The 17724-nt window shown below is 38.4% G+C and overlaps 1 protein-coding gene across 1 annotated transcript; it reads left to right on the top strand.

The window, feature by feature from the left end:
- The first annotated feature begins 1144 nt into the window (after window positions 1-1144).
- On the top strand, window positions 1145-5045 carry leng1 (leukocyte receptor cluster (LRC) member 1). Its single transcript, XM_052144291.1, has 4 exons — window positions 1145-1590; window positions 1863-2054; window positions 2250-2557; window positions 3629-5045. Exons 1-4 carry the CDS (start codon window positions 1459-1461, stop codon window positions 3861-3863), a joined length of 867 nt encoding a protein of 288 aa, XP_052000251.1. The 5' UTR covers window positions 1145-1458; the 3' UTR covers window positions 3864-5045.
- The last annotated feature ends 12679 nt before the right edge of the window (window positions 5046-17724 follow it).

Here is a 17724-nt window from a genome sequence, read left to right as displayed (position 1 = left end):
TGGAGCCCTACCAGCTGACTGAGATCCTCCAGTCCCTTGCCAGCCTGCATCAGAACCATCAGCAAGCCCTGCTTGAGCTCCGCCAGGACCAGGATCATCAGTTCTTTGAGATCTTGCAGGCTCAAGCCAGGAGAAAGCCCTGCCCCCACCCACCCGCCTGTACATGGGAACGGATGACGATACCGAAGCCTTCTTAGACCTATTTGAGAGGACCGCAGGGATTTGGGGCTGGCCAAGTAGTATTAAGGAGTTTTTCACAAGAATTGTACTTGTTTAAATAGTCAAAAATGTGTATACTTTTACGTCAGTATATTTTAAGTGCTGAAATTGTACTTTTAATATTATTTTCTCACCCTCTGTGTTCGATGATTTTATTTGTATCCATCAACATGATTGGTTAGGGAGAGTCTCGTGACTCCAGTCAAATCAAATCACAAACTTGAATGGCAGCTGTAGATCAGGTGCCAACTGTTATGGATGTGGAGAATGCCTCAAGCACAGTTAAACACTAACTTTAAGAAAAATATCTAGTTAAATTTCATATTTCTGCTTACTGTGTGTCTATAATGTAGCCTGTAATTTAGCTATCCATCACAGAGATTATTGGGTTGATGTGACAGATTAAGGTAATGTTATCAATAGGGATGGGCAATAAAACAATCTTGATGTTTATCTGATGATAAACTTTTGATTCATTTGCTATACTTAGCCTGTCTATAACTTTGCACAGAAAAGGTTAGTACATGATTTTATCACACTAAAACCGCGTTAACACACACATTGTTTATGTCTTGTGGCAATCATGTTAAAATAGTGAGTGTTTTAATGTTTATGGATTGGCCCTTGTTACTTCTATGTAAGTGCCTCACTTTAAATTGAATTGTTGCTTATTTTAAAGAAAAGGAGGGCAAGTCCAAATACATTTTTGTGGTAATCAATATTATTCCACAAATGTTGTCGATTGAGCTCAACATGTATTAAGCCCGGAATATTGCATTAAGAGGACTAGAATTTTCGCCTATGAATGACGTTATGATGACCAGAGATTCATACACAATGCTTTGGCTAATTAGATGTTCTAGGTGCGCCCTCGTGTGGCATTTTAGTGAACAGGCACAAATATTTTACGTGTGACGTACTTCACGTTACGCCAATACACTTCCGGTGTTTATAAAGCCCTCTTTCTGGACGGTTGCGTTGGTAAATAATATTCAATGTAGTTTAGTAGTGCGGTGTTACAATACGTCTGAGTAAATACGTACGAAGTCGATTTAACATACATGTTGTGGGGAGTTTGATTTCCGCTGGCTGGTTAGTGCAGGGTGTGAGGTAATCCAGACCATTTGTTTTGAGCCATTAAGTTAGCTGTATACTTATTTGTAGGACATTGTATGTGCCTTGAGTTGCTAAGCGTCGGGAATTATTGTTCTGTTCTACTGCTGTCTCAAGTATCTCATAATGAACATTTTACCAAAGAAGAGCTGGCATGTGCGCAATAAGGACAACATTGCGCGCGTGCGCCGCGACGAAGCTCACGCTGCAGAGGAAGAACGCGACAATCAACGGCGAGTGGAACGCGCAGAGCAAGAGGTAACCATAGCAACCGCTGTTTCTATATGTATTATCTCTCTCTCTCTCTCTCTCTCTCTCTCTCTCTCTCTCTCTATATATATATATATATATATATATATATATATATATATATATATATATATATATATAACAACCTAAAAGGCACACTTTGTCAAACATTAAACCCTCCTTGTTTTGCATTTTTGGTGTTTGTGTAAAGAAGTATGTACCTACATGTCTAATGGATTAAATTTGGAGCTGATCTGTCCGTCTGTCTCATAATCCTTCAGACTCGAACCGAGTATTTGAGAAAAAAGGCTCGAGAAGCCCTCCAGCAGACAGGGGAATGGAGGGAGGATGAAGAGACCGCAGAGACAAGCCGAGGATCCAGAGAGATAGAACACCTAAATCTTTTTCCTTTAGAAGATTCTGCTGAAAAGAAAGGAAATGTTGAATACCTTAAAGAGAAGAAAGAAGAGAAGGTGTGACAAATAGATTAAAAACATTTTATTTAAAGTCTTACAATAATTCAATAATTACATTACAGACTGTAACCAGGTTTTCATTATTAAGCTTGCATTGGTAACAAATTATGCAATATACCTTCCATTCTCTGATGCTGGTATCGTCACATGGTCAATTAAAATTTCTTAAAGGGGTTTTCTATTCCATTCTAGGAGAAGCAGGAGCGTGCCATTGGTCTTTTGGTGTCTCTAGGCCCCGCTCCTGGCACAGAGGCCACTCCCTGGTACCTGAAAGACCGAAAAGACAGAGAAAGAGAAGAGACTAGGGAAGAGAAAGACAAAAAAGACAAAGACAAAAACAGGCCCAAAACCATAACTGAAGAGGAGAGAGAAAAGAAAGACAGGAAGCTGAAAGATCTTTTGGATCCTCTGAAAGATATGAAGAAAGCACTGGCGGTGAAGGAGAAAAAGCATAAGAAGAGTGAGAAGAAAGACAGAGGAGAAAAGAGGAGTGGAGATAGGTGCAAAACATTTTTTTAATTATATTTCTTTATTTAACAATTTAGTCATACTTCAAATTACTCAAATGAGATGTTTCTTGAATGCAAAAATGTGTGAACATGTATTGAGTATTTGCGACCAGCAAGAATTTACAATGTGCATATGCATTTACTGAATATGTATTTAGAATGTGAATGTTTTTGCATCCAAATATTGTCCAGGTGTCAGATTAAGAGAATTCACTCCAAAAAAATGTATATTTACTCATCCACATGCCATCCCAGATGTTAATTACTTTTTTCTTCTGCAGAACATAAATTCATATATTTAGAAGAATATATAAGCTCTGTATGTCCATACAGTGCAAGTGAATGGTGAGATTAAAGATTGTTTAATGCATGTATTCTGAAGCAATACAATCAATTTTGGGTGAGAACAGACCAACATTTAACTTTTTTCACTGTACATTTTGCCATTGCGGTCTCTAGGCAGGAACATGATTTCAAGCTCAATTACAATTCCTAATGCTTGATGCATGTGTGGAGCTAGATGGCACTATAGGAGGTCTAATCAAGCTTGAAATCATGATCACCAAGGAGACTGCAGATGTCAAGATTTATAGTGAAAAGTAAGTTACATTTGGGTCTGTTGTCACCCAAAACTGATTGGATCGCTTCAGAAAACATGGATTAAACCACTGGAGTCGTATGGATTACTTTTATGCTGCCTTTATATGCTTTTTTGAGCTTTATAGTTTTGGTCACCATGCACTTGTATTGAATGGACCTACAGAGCTGAAATATTCTTCTACAAGTCTTAGTTTGTGTTATGCAGAAGAAAGTAAGTCAAACATCTGGGATGGGATGAGGATGAGAAAATTATGAGAAATGTTACATTTTTGGGTGAACTATCCATTTAAAGAATGAGGTTCAAAGCTTTTATGATGTTGCAGTCTTGAATTGCTGGAATACATCCTGTTGAAGCTCCTGAGATTTTGTTCCCTGCAGTCAAGTCTACATATGTAAGAACAGCTGCCTGCTGCATTTTTAAAATATTGTTGAGTCCTTTCGTCTACCTTTTCACCCTGACAGCTCTCATGACTGCTCCATTGAAAGGTTACGGGCCGAACGACTGCAGAGAGAAGCAGAGGAGAGGAAAAGGACACAGGCTTTACTAAAACAGAAAAGTGGTGGTGGTGGCGGCGACAAAGAAAAAGCACAAGAACGAGAGACGGGTGATAGAGACAGACCATACAACAGTGCCTACTTTCCTGAATTGGCACGGAAAAGGCAAAGAAGAGATGGGGATCAGTATGGCTTTTATTAGCTTTCAAAGGCTTTGATTCATTAAGTCTTGTGTTTGCAGAAACAAGACCCTGTTTTATGATTGGACAAGAAATTAGATGTGTGTGTAAAGCTTTTAAAATGACAGATCACAACATAAAAGCCATCGATCTGGCCTCTCAAACACATTTGTTGACATCAGATGGCTTTGTAAAACAGGAAAACTGCCTGTCTTTGTGCTGATAGTACAGCAGCAATTTAGACATCATCTTTTGATTTAGAGGATCAGTATGGATGTTGACCGGCATGCTGCATCAGAATTGTTTTCATGTAAAACTCTTCAGCATTTAAAACAAGGCAATGTGTTAGATTGAGAACCCTGCTGCTGATATCAGAGTCCATAAAATGTGATGTTCATGTGTGAATATTGTATCATACCCAAACCAGAAATACATACTAAAATAAGGTTGTTTGTTTCAATTATTTGTGCTTTGCGATTTTAAAACACAAGGTGCAATAATGAATGGAATTGCATTGGTCCATAAGCACTATATTTTTCTTTCTCAGCTGATGTTAAGTTATGGGGACATAAAAGAAGCAAAAAATAACAGAATAGATGGCTTTGCTGATAATATTATAAAATTAGATTTTAAATGGGATAGTCCCAAAAATGTAAATGATCTCATAATTTACTTAGCCTCATGCCATCCCAGTTGTGTATGACTTTCTTCTGCAGAACACAAAGATATTTAGAGGAATATTTTAGGTCCATACAATGAATTTGAATGGATACAAACATTTTGAAGCTACAAAAACACATGAAGGCAGCATAAAAGTAATCCAGTGGTTAATGTTGCCTTCGCATGTTATCGGAATTAATGTATATGTGTGTTTCCCACTCGGAAGTTGCACATGAATGACCCCTCAAGTCCTAATTAGGACTGGGAAACTCTGAGAAAATTATGATACCCAAGTTCCAGAGATGGGAGTAGTCATAAACTTTCAACATGGCAGAGAAGAGTATGGTTTCTGTAGTGAATGACAGGTTTTATTCATTTTTCTAAATACAGCTAATTGTTAATACTTGCAATTTTGGTCATTTGTATTTTAGCAACCATTTGATGCATTTTGTACATGTTTACACTTTGAAAACAGCTTGTATTTGACCAAAATTCCATTATCGTCAGACGGCTAAGTAATGTGTTATGCTGTCAAAATAAAAGTTCCACAAACAAATATGTATGAATGAACCTGGCGTCGTCCATGTTTCCTGTTCTTTCCAACAACAAAGGACTTAAAAGCAACATACTCGTAATTGCCACTTAAAAAGTGGGAAGTAGGATCATTCTAATAGCACATGAAGGCAGCATACATCTACATCTTCAGAAGTGATATGATAGGTGTGTAAGAAGTGGATCAATATTTAAGTCCCTTTTATACTATCAATCTCCACTTTCACTTTCTTCTTTTGTTTTTGCTGATTGGTATTCAAGGAGGAGAAAACTGACTTAAATATTGATCTGTTTCTCACCCATACCTAACATATTGCTTCTGAAGATACGGATTTAACCACTGGAGTCTTGTCTGTGGATTACTTTTATGAGGCCTTGTGATTTTTGGAGCTTCATAATGTTGGTACCCATTTATTTGCATTGCATGGACCTACAGAGCTGGGATATTCTTCGTTTATGCTCAGCAGAAGGAACTGGGATGGCATGAGGATGAGAATATGATGAGATAATTTTCATTTTTGAGTGACCTATCCCTTTAAGTGGTATTTAGAGGCATGTTGTCGATCTGGTGAAAATATTTGTCCTTTTTTCACCAGACACAGACGGAGATTTGCATGTAATTAACTTGAAGGCTATAGAGAATTTCAATACCACGGTCTGTGCACCTGTCCTCCCAAACGGATCATGTCACCGCACCGTGGAGGTGGTCCTATTTAGGGGGATTTTGATGCAATAATACCCAAGGCCACGACACGGGGGCGTTGAAGCTGCACAACAGCTCTCCAATCTCATAAACAAACGCTTTTGTTGGCCACCAGGTACCTGAGCGAAGGGCAACGCGTAGTCATTAGGAGAATAACGTCAACCTGATACAAAAATCGTCGTGTGGCTCGTATAGCTCCGAAGAGATCATAAGGGGCCGTTATCACCGAACGCGTATTTGCGCCCGTTTGTGCACATGTTTAATTGTTTTCCTATGTAAACGCGCTAAACGGACGCCTTTCACCATTGCGCCGCGTCTCGCTGTTTTATTAGCGTCACGCGCACGAGCGCCACGTTTTTTAAGACGCCGTGTCAGGTTAAAAAGAACCGTTAAATGCGTTGCGCTGCGTCTAGCTTTTTTGAATTTTTTTATTGCTGTTACGCGTTCGGTCTGAACGGCCCCTAGCGCAAGCTTGGTCGCGTCTGACGTAGAGGGGCTTCTTGGAAGAAAACATAGCTGCTCCACACACATGCGACTTACACAAGATATAGGATAGGATATAAACTAGGATAAAGCTAATAGAATGCTTACACCTGTTATTTTCGGAGTATTTTCTACAGTTAATGAAAATGGGATAGTGATGAAGACGAAATGGTAAAAGCATGCTGGTGATGCTTCTGATCGCAGGATTAGGCTGACACAAAAGAGCGTTCACACCGTGTTTAATTGCGGATTAAAGGAGCACCAGACGGAGGAGGAGAGTGGGATTGCACAACAAGGAGACGTTTCTTTATTAGCGGGGTACGAACGGGGTGCTAGACGCGCGGCGCGCAACGTTGACAGCATCGCTCGGATGGTGGTGCCGTGGACCCCGCGACTATGTCACTACAGTCCTGGGTGATTGTTCTGGTGGGGGTGATGTCGTACTTCAACCCGGAGAGAGCACTGGGAGCCCCGCAGAAGGAAGGTGGGAGAGTCGTTCAGAAGGAATGATGTTATTGATGCGCTGGAGAGGGGAGGGGGAGGAGGCGATGCTGAGACGCTATGAATAAGGGAAATTTGACGGTCTGATGTGAGATTTCTTGACAGAGTATTTTAAACCTTTAGCTGTGGGTGACTCGATGTATTGCAACGCTGCCATTATCTTGTTTCTCCCCAATGTCATATGATTTCATAATTTATGTGTACATCCTAAAATAGGCTGTATCTATAATTGTATCCAGCACATCAATGTAGGCTGCATGAGTCGCATCCTGCACTGTAATGAAAATAATATATATCTGGCTGTTCTTCTGTTTACGCATGTATGGTTTCCATTGTAGGCCTGTAAAACAGCTCTCGTCCTTACGATGTACATAATTTAGCTTATAGACCTGAACTAAATCTTATTTTATAGCGGGATTTTCCCTGAAATGTAATAATGTTTCCAGAACTCATTTGTGCCGAGTTATTTGGTGCGATGGATGTTTGCTTTATTATATTAATAGGAACAATAATATATATAGTGTCAATAGGCCCTCTTGTTTATTTGTGTGCTCTCCTATGCAATTCGTGTCCATATGGCCAAAGAGCTGCGCGTCTGGGCACCGTGTTCTCGAACAATAAAAGGTTATCAGATTAATAATAATAACATGGTTCATGGGTCATATCCCAGCTCGTTAGATAAAAAATGATCGATTTCATGTTACCGAAAATAACACATTTTGTATTTTTGTATTATTGTTCATTTGTGGTAACAATTACGTTTTTCAGGTATGTTTACGTGATGCTTTATTGTCACAATTAACTACCCAAATGCTCTGATCTTTATTAAGATACAATGTTCTGGTGCTAGATGCTTAGATATATCTTTAGAATAGATGTTTTTAAATAATAAAGCTATAGGATATAGGCTCCATGACACCAGCCACGCTCTTGACACGTTAGGCCTGTCTGAAGAAAATAAATTAATGATTCAATGAATGTGAATAATTATACATTCATATTCAGTTGTAAATTGTAATATTTAAAACATTTCATTTTGAAGTTGTCAACGCTGTAATAGCTGATATTAGTTGCCTAACAATAATTGCTAATAATATTAATAAATATTATAACAATGTCTACTATTTTCTACTATTATAAAGGTACACCGTATGGAATATTTGCTTTTTTCAGGTCACAAAGTGTATCAAGATTGAAAAAATAAATGTATTTTAATTGAATATTGATGGAGAATATTAAAGGAAGGCTGTTTTGATTCAAATTCAAACTGGATAAAAATGGCAAGGTAGCCCTTTACCCCACACTTGGGATAAAAGGGATATCATGTAAAATAAGGCAACATTTGTTAACCTAGGAAAATGCTTTTTTAAGTAACAAATTAAGATGCTTATTCAAGGTAACTACGTCAGAAAAGTGTGCACAATTTCCTCTTCATTTCAATCACATTTGGCATTTCAGAACATCTCAAGTATTCCTATGAACAAATTAATCTTCATTGAAATTGGATCGGTCATGCAATGTGAACCCACTTTGAAATTCTTTCAGAACAAATTTATTCACCCCACTTAAGAATAACAATATGTTTTAAGGGGCATTTAGCCCCTGCAACGGGGGCTTTTTACCCCAAATATAATTTCACTCATTGAACAGTTAATAAAAAACTTTTATTTTAATCCCTTTGAAGAAAACTGACAAAGAAAATTATTTTTTCTTAAAATAAATGTGTTAATTTCAGGGATTCTCATTAGCTACTTTAATTTGCAGTATTTTGAAAATGATTAAATATAATCCCAAATGACCTCAAAATAAAACGTTGGTTATTGCACGCAATGATATCATGGATCATGAACATTTTGCAGTGCATAGTGAATAACAGATGCATAGGAAAGTAATTTGGTATTTGTTTTGCTATTTAGTGTTTTGGAATAAAATAAAATAAAATGTGCCTTTTACCCCGGGGGCATTTAGCCCTGTTGTACCTATACAGTCTTTCAGAAAAGATGAGGAAAAAGGGGATTTAATGAGGTTTCTGTTCTTTTCTTGATTAATGGCATCTAATTAGAACACTGAAAAAAGACACGAGTGTCCAAAATGAGCACATCCTTAAATTACCTGCACAGTTCAAACAGTAGACCTTTAAATGAATGATTATTACACTGTGATTCTTATAAAACAGTCAGTCTTATCCAAGACCTGGATGTCAGTCCTGAAGTGTCTAAAAAAGTCTGTAAAAACATGGCCCCAAAAGTTACATTAGCTATTGTTTTTATTGCATTTGATTAAGAAATTAACAGCCACATCTATTTTTGCAGATTTGAATTCATGTTATTGGCTTCCATAATATATTCAACAACATCCTTAATACACACATAGTGATATTTTATTATATTTTAATTGTATTTTTATTTTTTTGTCACATTAGTTAATGATGAGCTAGTAAAGCGAAGGGTATATTCTCCAACAATTGCATTTATGTCTAATACTGATGAACGAATGGTAAATTATGAAGTTGCAAGTCAATTCAATACATGGAACCAGTTATTTTTATTTTAGTTATCTGGTTAATCACAATACGAGTTCTACAAAGGATCTTTTAACATCCTTGCCCTCCTCCCCACCTTCTCTTCTTCACAGATGGCTCTTCTAAAACAAACTACAAAATTGAGGTACAAAATCAAGTATGGCACCTTTCCCTCTGACCCAGTAATCATGCAGATACAAGAATCTTTTTCAATGATCCAGCCCCTTTCCTTAAAAAAGGCCCCTCCCTCAAACAAAACTCCAAATACCTTCCCTTCTTCTTCAGTAGTAACAAGTGCAAGAATGCCTTGTATTATAATTCTCTAGTTTTTGGTTTCTCTCCTTTGTTTCCTTAAACCTTAGCTCTCAAACCTCTTCCTTAACCCAATCTTAAGGTGATCTATTCTGATTTCCTCTGCTTTTCTCTGTACTTTCACCCTTTGTGCAATGAAAATTCTTCATTGTATTCCTGTGCTATGTTCTGAATGTAACGCTGCCCTTTTAAAATTTTGCCTGTTAGGAATATATGCAAGTTCCATTTCTTTCTATCTCTATCTCTCTGTCTCTATCTCTTTCTCTTTCGATCCAGTCAATCTTTTGATTTGTCAGGATCGATATGTGATTGAAACTCTATCCACCATCTTTTCTTCTTTGTTTTTGTCTCAGTCTCTCTGTCCCGGGACGGCTTTCTCTCTCCTCCAGCTTATGTGATTATTCTCATCTCCTGCTCTGGACTGGTCTCTTTTGTTCTGTTGCTTCTCACCTGCCTTTGCTGCAAAAGAGGAGGAGTGGGATTCAATGTAAGTCTCCGTAGTGTGTGTGTGTGTGTGTGTGTGTGTGTGTGTGGGTGTAAGTATTCCAAAACCTTGTCTAATCAGAAGTTTCACTGAAGCTCTGCTAAAACACGTGTTTGACTGTTACTGATATGAATCAGCATAATTTTATGATCCTGCTTTACCATCTCCCTCACTCTCCTTCAGGAGTTAGATAATGCCGAAGGGGAAGAATGCTCCGGGGCTTCCAGCCCTGTTCCTGAGGACAGTTTGTCCTCCTGTCCATCACTACCGGAGGTCTACACTCTTCCTCTGCGGGATAAGACCTGCTCCACCCTACCTAATGGCACAGGTAAACCCAACAGCCACAGGCAAGATGTACATCTTGCTATACCTCTTCCTTGGTCACAGGTAAACTCTTAATGTACAAACATATGTACACATTTGCACAGAGGTGTCAGGAAACACCTAATGTCAAATCTTGTTCTCTCCCACAGACAGCTTCCAACATTTCCGGAGGCACACACTCAACTACCTGCAGGAGATCGGAAATGGCTGGTTTGGGAAGGTAGACACATTTATATGATCAGATTTCTATCTCCTTAACAGCTTGAATTTAACAGAGACCCATAGTGGATGGTAAACACTTGGCTAAGGGAACTGGAAAGTGGAGTTTTATGATTACATGCAATCAAACTACAACCAAAATGAAATCAAATCACTTTATTGTCACTACACCATACATGAATGTAACAGTTAGTTCAGTGCATGGTACACCAACAGTGCAATCATTTAGTGGATAAGACAATATTCAAGATAGACAGAATATGCAATACACTCACTATTCAAAATATACACATAATACAGATATATTACACAATGTACAAGATGTACAAGTACATGAACATTAATAATATGTAGAGCTGTTTTAGGTGAACATCAAACTGGTATAAAAATAATGATGTGAAATATGTCAATGTCTTCAAATCAAATATTGCTATGCATTTAAAGGGATAGTTCATCCAAAAATGAAAATGTACTCATCATTTACTCATCCTTATTGCATCCCAAATGTGTATGACTTTCTTTCTTCTGCTGAATACAAACAAAGATTTTTAGAAGAATATCTCAGCTCTGTAGGTCCTCACAATACAAGTGAATGATGGCCAGAACTTTGACGCTCCAAAAAGTACATAAAGGCAGAATAAAGTAATCTATATGACTCTAGTGGTTAAATCCTTGTTTTCAGAAGTGATTAATAAAACAGATTAATATTTAAGACCTTTGTTACTAAAAAATCTCCACGTTCACTTTCATCTTTTGTTTTTTGCAATTCGCAAAACAAACATTTTTGTACATGTCATCATCTATTGGGCAGGGAGGAGAATTTAAAGTAAAAAAGGACTTAACTATTTCTCACCCACACCTATCGTATCGCTTCTGAAGACATGGATTTAACCACTGGAGTCTTGGAATGAATTACTTTTATGCTGCCTTTATATGCTTTTTAGAGCTTCAAAGCTCTGGACATCATTCTTTTGCATTGTATGGACCTACAGAGCTGAAATATTCTTCTAAAAATCTTTGTGTTCAGCAGAAGAAAAAACGTCATGCACAACTGGGATGGCATGAGGGTAAATCATTGAGAGTAAACCATGAGAGAATCATGGGTGAACTGTTCCTTTAAAACATTGTATGAGTGAAATCTGTGAAATACACATGAAATGATGTGCTATGACCTTGTTTTCACCATCTTGAAAATCTCTCTCTTTCTTACTCGTTGACTGTCTAAAATTACACTGACCTGAATTTGTACTCTGTTTGGTGAGTGCAGGTCATCTACTGTATGTCTTCACTGAACACTTATTAAAGGATGTAGGATTATCTCTTTAGTTGTCATACCCTGCATATTTTCTCTTTCTTTTCCTCATTTCAGAGCACTTTTTAGAGTGTTGTAACTCTTAGATCTCACCTATCTCTCTCACCCTCTGTTAGGTAATCCTGGCTGAGGTGCTTTGTGACTGCAGTTCCTATCAGGCTGTGGTGAAGGAGTTGAGGGTCAGTGCCAGTCCTTTGGAACAGCGCAAGTTCTTGGCAGAATCAGAGCCATACAGGTCAGAAAAGCTAGGAGCTCTAGCTGCCATTTTGCCATTCCTCACTTATCTAGCACTCAACTAACCCAATTTGCATATCCGTTTATTTGTATTAAAATGACTTGTGATTACACCACCTGCATCACAGTGTAAAGATAACAATGTGTTGGCCCTAAACAAGTTGAAAACAGGCCCTGGAATGCTACAAAAGATAACAGATCTATTTATTGGCTGAGGATTTTTGTTTAATTCCATTTGCCATCTCACTCTCTTTCTCACCTTTCTCTCTTCTTCAAGTTTACAGCAACATTGACAAAACAACTATCCTTTATTGATTACTTTCTTAACTCACAGAAGCCTCCAGCATCCAAATATCCTCCAGTGTTTAGGCCAGTGCAATGAGAGCGTCCCTTTCCTCCTGGTTATGGAGTTCTGCCAACTGGTGAGAACACAAATCTAGGACAATAACTCAAATTCTGATACTGATGCTTTGATATAATTTTTTTAAACAAAAAAACACACTTACCGTCTTTGACAATGTGTTTGTCTCTTGTCAGTAGTTCAGGGAAATACATTCAATGTGAAATAACTTTAAGGCTTAATTTACCCAAAAATGAAAGGTTTAAAAGTCATTTAGACAGCACAAAAGAAATCTGTTCACGCGATTAGTTGGAAGCACGCACTTTGTTTACAACAGAGGAACGAACATCATGCAGGAGTTAGGTCAGTTTTCTCCCCAATTCCCAAAGGGCTCTAAGTCCTCGTGGTGGCGTAGAGACTCAATCCGGGTGGCGGAGCATCTGAGACGTCAATCCACGCATTTTATCACGTGGCTTGTTGAGCGCGTTACCGCGTTACAACTCACCACGCTCCCCATTGAGAGCGAGAACCACATTATAGCAACCACGAGGAGGTTACCCCATGTGACTCTACCCTCCCTAGCAACCGGACCAATCTGATTGATTAGGAGACCTGGCTGGAGTCACAGAGCATGCCCTGGATTTGAACTTGCAACTCCAGGTGTGGTAGTCAGCGTCAATACTCGCTGAACTATCCAGGCCCCCGAGTTTGGTCATTTCAAACAGGAACAGGAAGCAACGATTTAAAGTTAAAATGTTTTAATTATCATTTTGTGTCTTACACCAACGTATCGATTTGCTTCCGAAGACATAAATTGATCAACTGGAGTCACGTGGATTACTTTTATGCTCTGTAAATATGACTTTTGGACCATCAAATAGCCAGGAGAATAATGGCACCTGTATACTTCCATTATATGGACAAAAAGAGTAGAAATGTGCTTATAAAAATCTTCACTTCGGTTCTTCTGAAGAGGGAAAGTCATATACATTTGGGTTGACGTAAAGGTAAGTAAATCATGAGAGGATTTTCATTTTTGGTTGAAATAACCCTTTAAGGCAATACCTTCAAGAGAATGAAATATCTCTACCCATGAATTATATGGCCATGAATTGTGTTAAAGTTTAAGGTCAAAGCATTCAATCCTGTTTTGTGGATCACCTTTCTGTTTAAATTTTTTTGTTAATAATCTAAAGGGTGACCTTAAGAGGTATTTAAGAGCTCAAAGGATGTCTGATGGGATGACCCCTGACCTTTTAAACCGAGACCTTCTGACCTTACAGCGAATGGCATATGAGATCACCTCAGGTCTCCTGCATCTCCATGAGAACAATTACATCCACAGGTCAGTTTGCTGAAATCTCCTTTCCGGATGATATTACTGTAGTAATCTGTTGTTTGCTCAAAATCAAACTTTCAAAGCTATCAGGACCATCTGACTAACTTAGACATACAAGCATTATTGAAAATGGATGATTTATGATAAATAGAAAAATGAAGGTTCAGTCTTATATCTGTTTTTCTGCAGTGATTTAGCACTGAGGAACTGCCTCCTAACCTCCGATCTTACCATTCGGATCGGAGACTATGGCCTCTCGCACAACCAATATAAGGTACTTAAATAATTATACAATTTAGACCACTGAAACTTCATAGAGTAGGCCTATGTATCTCGTTCAATCAGTGAAAAATAATTTTTGTTTAATGTTCACCATATAAGATTAAAAAATATAGTAATTGTCTTTATATTGCTTAATCAGTATTTAGCTGCTTCATGGTTTTAGAGAAGCTTAGCCTCCCAAGGAAACACTTTATGATTTTCTATATATCACACAAACAGGAGGATTACTATCTAACCCCAGACAAACTGTGGATCCCTCTCCGCTGGGTCGCTCCTGAACTTCTGGAGGAGTTTCGTGGGAATCTGATTGTTACTGATCAGACCAAAACTAGCAATGTGTGGTATGGACAAATAATGGACAATAATAACACATAAAAACAAAATATTGGCATTCACTTAAATGAATATCACTATTTTGCCGATATAGGCTATTGTGGCGGAATGACCCACCCCTCCCTATCATCATCATCGCCCCGCCTCTTAGGGCTGTCCTTCCAAGGTGACGATGACGAGAGGGAGGGGGCGGGTCGTTCCGCCACACTATATAAAAATAATCCATCTGAGGAGTGAACATTCATCCATGTTTAATTTTTTTTTTTACATTTTTTTTTAATATTTACACATGGATTTTATGTTGCAGACTGATATAACAGTTACATTTTAAAGATGCTACATCTAGAGATGAGATTAAAAATCTTTATGATTATAAAGCCGAATGAATGTAACATTTTCAGTGTTAAAATATTTTCTTCTATCCCATCTTAATATACAAAGACAACTACAAGGAATCCGTTCATAGGTTAATTTTCCCAGAACTGTAAATACTGTGTCTCTGTGGTGCTATAAAATTCCTGTGTTTGTTTTGAGCAACCCACATAGACCCGCCCCAAAAACGGTACTCAGCCAGTTCCATGCATTGGGAGTGGGATTATCTGACTGTTTGAACAACTGCAGACAAGAGGCTTTTTCAGAAAGCTGTTTTGAAAACATTGTTTAATTTTGCAATTCTGTTCGATAGTGCTAGTGTCGCAGAAATTACATACTTCAGCTTTAATAACACTAGGTTAAAATACAGTTATATTATATTTAAAAATGTTTAGGTGTCAGCTTAGTTAAATGGATGAATTGTCTTTTCTTAAAGCTCAAACATGTTGTGTATTCCTGAATTTGATTTAGGTCTCTGGGTGTGGTGATATGGGAGCTGTTTGAATTTGGAGCCCAGCCGCACAGACACCTAAGCGATGAAGAGGTTCTCACTTTTGTCATCAGGGAACGACAGATCACTCTGGCTCAACCTCGCCTCAAACTCACTCATGCAGACTATTGGTTAGTTTTAATGTATTTTTTTTACTTGAAGTCTTTACACGTAAATAAATGAATAGTACTTTTGACAAATCAGTTTAAATTGATGTGCTGTGGTCTAGAAAAAGCTATTTTATTCTACAGAATTAAATATTCTCACACGGTCTGTAATAAAGAGTGACATTGTAATGCATATTTATCTGATGTTTTTTCTAAAAGGCTAAAAGGAATTGTTAATTTATGTAATTTGATTGAAAACTGTGGAGACTGTGAATCAGAATTAAAGCAAACTATTATCACAGTCACTTTAAAAGAGAAAAGCGAGTATTTATTACACACCTGAAAGCATTAGTGTAAGTGAACGGAACTGCTCATAATGACTCAATACATCATTATGATGCTGTCTTATTTACTATTGCCTTTTCTATTACCTGAATCAATACATTAATTAATGTTAAGTTATTAGCTTTAATTTACCTCGGAGCAAATTTAGGTGTCCTTGCTGATGTGAAACGTGTTCATTTGCGAATGAGGGCAGACACAATTTAATCCATAGAATGATCTTCATGAGATTTATTTCAAGATTTAAAAAGAAAAGAAAGAAAAAACACTGCCTGTATAGGACAAGAGGATAGGCTATTTCTGCGATGGCATCAGTAACCAATACTGATAGTTCTCAGTTAAGTCCAAAACCACTGTTGTAACGGTTGTTTAGGGAGATGAATAAGAGCAGCTCATCATAAACAAAACAATTACTGCCACACATTTAAGGAGTAATTCCTTTTGATTTTCATAACTAGTGCACAAGTGAGGACTGTATATTAATAAAGTGAAATAGAACTGTACTTTTAGTACAAGTAGTTGACGTTTTTAATAATAATGTGTGTCATTGTTTAAAAAAAATCTGTGACAGAATACACATCTCATTGCAATAAGAGAACTAAATTTTTGCATATTTTCTTAGGTATGAGGTCATGCAGTCATGCTGGTTACCTCAATCCCAGCGGCCGACGGTTGGTGAAATCTTCCTCCTCCTCTCCTCTCTCCTTGCCGCAGAACAAGGAAGTCGAAAGAGTGCTAGAAGGGATGAGGACGAGGAGGATTATGAGGAAGACGATGGTCAAGGAAGGAGAGGAGAGAGTGAAGAGTTATTTGAAAGGCGATGGGATGCACTTCGGCCCCCTGCTTTCGTATCAGCCGCAAACAAACTTCTGAGAGAGAGAGAGTATGGAAGGGAAGATGGCTGCCTCAGGGGCAATGGCAGCTCTTTCCCTCTTTTGGATCCTGTGGACAATATGATCACCCCTACATCTGAACTCGATGACATCCTTACGGTAACAGAGACAAGTAAAGGGTTAAACTTTGAATACTTCTGGGAAAAGGCCCATGGCAGGAGGGGTTACAAACAACTCCCTCCACCTCAACCAATACCAGCACCCAATTCTGCCCACAGGCAAACTTTGGACACACCCACTGTTGTCCCTGTGATCAGCGCCCGCAGCCCTTCATTGGCCAGTGAGTATTACATTCGCCTAGAAGAGCATACTCCCCAGGATAAGTCTCCTTGTTTTCAAAGCAAAGGGCACTCATTAAGAACAAATTCAATGTGCCCTGGAGACTTGGAACTGGTCGAGCTTCAGACTGGGAGTACTGGAAAAGACAGAACAACTTTCAGTCAACACGATAGCTTTGCAAGAGGCACCTCTCAGACTGTCAGATCCAGTGAGGTACAGGTTCTGGTTCCAAACACTGGTTTGGTTGAGTTCAGTAAGGAGAGCTGTAACCGAGTAACAGATTATGCTGTAATAGACATTGGAGATTTTAAAGGAGAATCAAACAAAATGTGCTCTGGATCCCTTGGTTCCCAAGCACCCATCCTCCCACCTAAACCACGTTCAATGTCCACATCTTCTGGCAGCCATCTACACTCACACCCAATGCCTGCTCCTCCATTAGGATACCCAAGAACATATGGGCTAGATGTCTACCCTGGATCCTCATATCAAATGAGCAAAGTTGAGACCTCTGATTCTTTGTTAATGAGTAGCTCCTCACTGTCAAAAGCCAATTTTGACCATTTGGGCTTTAATCGCACTCACACAAAACTGCCTCCATCTCCTTCTCTCTCTCCTTCCATTCCACCTTCCTCTGGGGGTCATTCTCTGTTCCCCCCTCCCCAAACCTGCCCTCCACCACTCCCACCCCAATACAGACTCCAAAAGGTTCCAAATTACTCATCAGAGACATACCCCAGATACAATGTGATGCACTTGCAAAGAGACACACAAAGCTGTAACCACACTGATAAGCGAAATG

The sequence above is a fragment of the Xyrauchen texanus genome, chromosome 15 (genome assembly GCF_025860055.1).
Source record: "Xyrauchen texanus isolate HMW12.3.18 chromosome 15, RBS_HiC_50CHRs, whole genome shotgun sequence".
In the NCBI taxonomy this organism is placed as follows: Eukaryota; Metazoa; Chordata; class Actinopteri; order Cypriniformes; family Catostomidae; genus Xyrauchen; species Xyrauchen texanus.
This window is presented reverse-complemented; position numbering and strand designations above follow the sequence as displayed.

Excerpts from the sequence above, each read along its gene's own strand:
- leng1 (XM_052144291.1), top strand. The coding sequence starts at position 1,459 with ATGAACATTTTACCAAAGAAGAGCTGGCATGTGCGCAATAAGGACAAC. Across the intron at positions 1,591-1,862 it reads TGGAACGCGCAGAGCAAGAG|ACTCGAACCGAGTATTTGAG; the intron begins GTAACCATAGCA and ends ATAATCCTTCAG. Across the intron at positions 2,558-3,628 it reads GAAAAGAGGAGTGGAGATAG|CTCTCATGACTGCTCCATTG; the intron begins GTGCAAAACATT and ends TCACCCTGACAG.